The 5,529-nt window shown below is 40.2% G+C and overlaps 1 protein-coding gene across 1 annotated transcript in view; it reads left to right on the top strand.

Annotated features, from left to right (window-relative positions):
• Positions 1-336: 336 nt before the first annotated feature.
• The window catches only part of LOC143026403 (nuclear hormone receptor HR96-like), a gene marked incomplete at its 3' end in the record, with an annotated part of 12,128 nt that continues 6,935 nt past the window's right edge, over positions 337-5,529 (top strand). The window contains 2 exon segments of the mRNA XM_076186714.1: positions 337-1,220; positions 5,528-5,529. The exon segment at positions 5,528-5,529 is cut by the window's right edge and continues 266 nt beyond it. Coding sequence (XP_076042829.1) covers positions 352-1,220; positions 5,528-5,529 — 871 coding nt within the window. The 5' untranslated portion in view covers positions 337-351.

Genomic DNA, 5,529 nt, shown 5'->3' on the forward strand with positions numbered 1-5,529 from the left:
TTACCCTCCTCCGGTGCCTGGCTGACCGCCCTTGGGCAGGAAGGGGACAAGTTCTTCGTGGTTCGCATATATTTACAAAGTCCGAGACAACCAGAATACTGAGAATGTAACCCATGGTTAAATACAAAGACTGTGTGAGTAGGCCGGTCCTGTAGTGAACCATGGAGGTCAAATACAGAAGCCTAGGATCACTAGTTTGAGTTGTCTAGGTCTCCGCCTCTTTGCGTAAAAAAATCGAGAGGACTGTTTTTGAAAAGTTCTCCTGTGTCGTAGAAACGGAGCTGTGGATTTGGAAACACCTTGGAAACCCATGCCTGCTGTGTACGCGGGCTACAGCTATCACCGATTACCATGGAATGGATCAATTGTATAAGATCATCAGAGAAAGTCGAAGAGGAGGACTTCGATCCAATGCCCGACGAGCGCGAAGACGCTGCTGAGGGGCGCGACAACGTGGACTGCACCAGTGGTTCCTCCCACACCGTGTCGGCGTACTCCTCCCCCTCCTCCGTCAGTAGGTTCCCCTCTGTGCAGCCCACCTTCAGTCGGTCGCCAACGTCCACTTCCGAAATTCCCGCGACGAACTCATCGAGTGACGTCAAGTCGTTTTGTGACTCATCGCCGAGTCGGTATCTTTCCCCTTTCGAAGCCATCAGATCTTCGCCCTCAGAACTGCTTGAGCCTTTCTCGCAGTATCCAACGCCCTCCTCAGTCCATGAGCCTTTGGAGATCGAATCTTCTTCATACGTGCAACGACGGCCACACTCCCACTTCCCAGTAACCTGCGTTGACCCGCCGAAGGGGGCGGCGGCGACTCTCTGTTATCACCCCGAGCAGACGCCGCCAGTGAAAGCATACGCATTAGACAATTCACAGACGATTACTGTCTTTTCTCCATCTCCGAACAATGAAGATACTCGACTTTTCCCCGTCAGTGCTTTGCATCAAGAAGTTTTCGAAATGGAAGTGCCCGAGGGTGAAGTGTCTGGGCCGTGGCACGTTGGGGATTGGGGATCTGTGACTCCTTCGTGGGTGTGTGGAACAGAGGGCGACTGGGCTAAGACCTCTTCGTACTACTCTCTCGCACACGGTGAAGGACTGGGTTTTATTGAAAGGGTCTCCAAGCTGCAAGACCCTCTTCAAGATCAGTTTCTTGGCAAGAGTGGGTCTGGTGTTATGTGGGAGACAACCTCTCATCATTTCTGTGACATCTCGGATGGGTAAGCTTATATCGAACAAGTAAATGTTTTTTTTTATTTTATTTTTATTTTTTTTATACTAATACTGTGAGTTTATCTGACCTGAAGCATGTGGCACCAAGGTAGCTTAATTCAGTCATCAGATCCTCCCGTGAAGGTATGTTTGACTGATGACTGCACTGTATGAGTTGTTTCTGTGTTACTGGCTTGTAGGCAGGAGTAAGGGAGCTGATGCAGTTGTAAGCTATCCATATGTGAAACAAAGATGAAAAAATAGTAGAATTTTTTGAGAGAGAAACCTCGAGTTTTGTCTGGAAACCATATCATCCCCTTAGGGGCTGTTAAAGTTAAAATGTTGATGAGGTTTGGTAGCTGGCAATGGGGAGATGATTCTCTCCACCATCTGCCTTACAGGACCACCAAGTTTAGGTGCCCAATTTTGGTCTCCATTGTGATGCAGGCACCTGGTAATCCTTTGGGCCACACAGGTATTGTCAGTTCAACTGAGGGGAATGTCTCCATAGGGAACATATGAGAAGGATTTTGGTTTCTAAATGTAGCTGTTTTGTTGTTTTAATGCAGTCAGTTATTCTTAAAACTTCATATATAGTTAAGTGTGGTTTTTATGAATATAGTCCGTCATAAACAGGGATAAGTGTTCAGTGTTTCTCTCTGCTGTCTAGATCATATGCTTGCCACTGTTTTCAGTATGTTCAATTTCTTTTGTCATCACCATGAAGTCTTTATTGCATTATGCAAATGTTATATGTGCATCAAAAGTGAGTATTTTAGGGTTTGTGTCCTGTGGGAAGGATTGACAATTTAATCTGACTGTTAGTTGCTTCTTAGATTCATGGTGCTCAGGGTTTAGCATTATCACTGGTGACATCTAAAAGGATGTAGACATTCTATTTTGTATCATAGTTCCAGTTTATTAAGGTGAATTTGTATTTTTGGATGTTATGTCGTAATTGCTGAGCTGGGCTATTATTGTTAGGGTAATGCTTATGTGAAAGAATTTATGTGCTCAGGGTTTGGTGTGGGGAGTTTGTGTGTGAATAGGTTATGTAGTATTGGTAGTAGAATTGTTCTGTAGAGACTGATATACAATCATTTGATTCATGATAATTGGTTGTTCTGCCATAATTTGGGTTCTTTGCTATTTCTTGTCATTATTCAGCATGTCAGTTTCTATGATTGTTTTTGCCAGGATAACATCTTCAGACTGTGTCTGAAGCATTATTATAAATGTTATCACCAACACTTTTCTGTCAGGAAGCACTTCCTTGTTGAACCTTTCATTATGGTCTGTTCACACTAGCAGTTTGAACAGCAGCTCTTCATTTACAGTGAAGCCAATGGAGGCATTCACAAACATCTGGGTATTTTTTCCCTGATTGTGTGGCACTGCAGTGGTTTCTGCATGGTTCAAACTGCTAATATAAACAGGACCTATTTGTTGTTTGAGGATTGTGAGCTATGTCTTGGTCGAGTGACCTTTGAATCCATATTTATTTGGAGAGGTAGGTATGCTTGTTCTGATTCTTTCTAGGATAAGTCTCTCCAACAATTTAGATATAGTGTTGTATGTGATATCAACTGCTTTTGTCTGGTCCATATGTGGAAGGTGTTTGAAGAATAGTTCTGCAGTGTTTGTGGTTGTTGTTTATGTGGTATGTGATTTTGGATTTGGTTGATGCAGCTTTCACTTGCTTAGTTATGTCAGTGGTCTAGTCTGTGTATGTATGATTTGAAGTCAGCAGTGTCTACTTTGTTCTTGTGGTGAGTGCATTAAGTATGATGGCATTGGTGTAAGATGCAGTATGTATGCAGGTCTTCAGGGTGTTGCAATATCTTGTATGCATTTGCCAAATTGTAGTTTACAGGAAAAAACTATGCTAATGGGGTTCTGTCTCTTATTCATAAATGAATATATCTCATTTTGAATTGTCTGATTCTAGCTTGGGCTATATCATCTACTATGCTGTTTCAGGAATTTACACATCTGCATGGGAAACTAATTGTTCACATTTTTTAGACATGTGGCCTTCTTCAACTTATGTGATGCCTTCCTATCCCAATTCAGGAAATCTCCTCTGTCAAATTTGTCCACCCCTGTCAGTGATTTGAACACTGCAGCTAGATCTACATTTTCTTTTAAATCCTTTGATGAGGGCAGCTGTAGTGTTTCTCATATTGTACAGATTATCTGGAAGGCTGAGAATCATTTTTATTACTGATCTTTGTATTTACTTGATCTTGCTTATATAACTTACTTTTTTGTGAGGCTGCATTACTGCTGCATATGCCTGTTGAGGGCAGATTAGTGTCTGGCTTTTTTCATCATCACTTAATCCATGCAGTGAAAAACCATCTTTATGTTCTTCAGGAATCCCCCACAAGTTGAGTAGTGCAAGTGAGAAAACTGAGCTCTTTGAGACTCAAGTTGGGTATATTTTTCAAAACTTGGCAAATACATACTTCACATGTGTATATCATCCTGGAAGGTAGTTTGCCAGCCATCATCTTGTAATGTGGAGTGATGAGTCATATATCTTGTTTATGAGAAGTAATCATGGGAGGGTATCAAATGCCTTGTTTATGTTTGTTATGGTAAGCAGTGTGCAATATGGTGTGAGGTTAAATCTATCCAGTATGTGATGTGTGAGGTTGGTGAGTAGTGTTATATTTACTTAATTGTAATAAACAGGGAGAGAGCTATATTTGTAGGCTCCTGTGTCTTTTTCTCCATCATACCCAGCATCTAAGTTATTGTAGGAGTAGATGTGTCTCTATGGAAAACTGTTTTTCTTGATATCTGAAAGACTTTTCTTGTTTGTTTCCATGACCTCATGACTGTTCTGCCCAAAAACAAGAGTGCTTCTGTGTCAGTGACCTGAATACCACCTTCAAGTCTCCTCTTTCCCTTCTTTTAGGGATGATAGGTCCATTGCTTTTAGTCTTTCTTTATATGCTTCATTTGCAGGGCTGGGAATCAATCTGGTCACTACTGTTTGTATTCTCTCAGTGTTATTTATATTCTTCATTTTATGAAGATTCACCACTGCTGTATACTTTAGTCTAGAGCATGCCAGGCATTCTGTGATTTTTTTCCCCTCATCTCCATATCCATGTGATGAAAGGCCTCTTTAATGTTTCACCCACAATTTTGTTGATATGTTTGTCAGGTGACAAGGCAGCTGTGATTGACATTCCTAGATATCTTTTTGTTTTTACAACAAAATAATTTCCTATTGAGTAATTCATTGATGGTCTTTTTGAGCTCTTACCCATGTCAAATACTTTGTGTTTAATAGCATTAAATGTAATTTTTCACATTTGACTCCATGTATATTGACTATCTTGTAACAACTTGCATTCCTCATCCTTCATGTTTCCCATGATCTTTGCATCATCTGCAAACACATTAGTGTAATTTGTTGCACCTTCCATCATGTCTTTCTCATAAATTGAGAATATTATAAGTGTTAAAACTGACCTTTATGGGAATTCACCAGTTACCTCCATCCATCATATTTTTCACTACTATTCCCTTGTTGGAAATCTTTTATCCATTCATGGAACTTACCTCTGAGTCCTCCAATATGTTTGAATTTCCACAAACATCTATTGTGAGGTACCTTGACCAATGCCTTTTCTAGATCCAGGTACACACAGGCTACCCAGACCTCTCTCTCATGCAGACATCAATTGCTTTTAAGTAAAAACTTAAATAAGTTTGTGAAATGTTGGAAACAGAAACTGTTTTGTATGTAAGATGTGTGTCTTAGTATAATGCAGCCTGTCATACTATAATGTAGACAGCTTCTACCTCAGTTGGGAATTTTAGAGGGGATACTTGGGCTGAAGATTTGTTCTTTTCTGATACATAAGTATAAGCTGCCTTCACCTAGCTGGATACCCAAGAGGATAGCCTGCCTTCACATATGTGGGAAACTGAAATTCCTCACATACTTCAATCACTTACTCTCCAATTACCATACCTCATTGTAACTTCATGTATGGTTCTAGCTTGTGTTTGTCCTCCTCAGTTATTACAGTAGTTTGCACATCTCTATAGAAAACATAATTTTTTCACATCCTTATGTATTTATGTATGCATTCCTTTATTATACCTCAGTAGAGTATTTTAAATTACTTCCAACCATCGGTTTAATACATATACTGTAATTATGACAAGATATTCTCATATGTAGATCATTGTATCCACATTTTTTCTATAATAGATCAATTTTTGCATGACTCCATGTACGGATATAAACTCACCAGTGTGAAGAAGTTCATAGGATGTGTCATACCTCTAATAGGT

The sequence above is a fragment of the Oratosquilla oratoria genome, chromosome 6 (genome assembly GCF_046742065.1).
Source record: "Oratosquilla oratoria isolate Oo_2021 chromosome 6, ASM4674206v1, whole genome shotgun sequence".
Classification (NCBI taxonomy): domain Eukaryota; kingdom Metazoa; phylum Arthropoda; class Malacostraca; order Stomatopoda; family Squillidae; genus Oratosquilla; species Oratosquilla oratoria.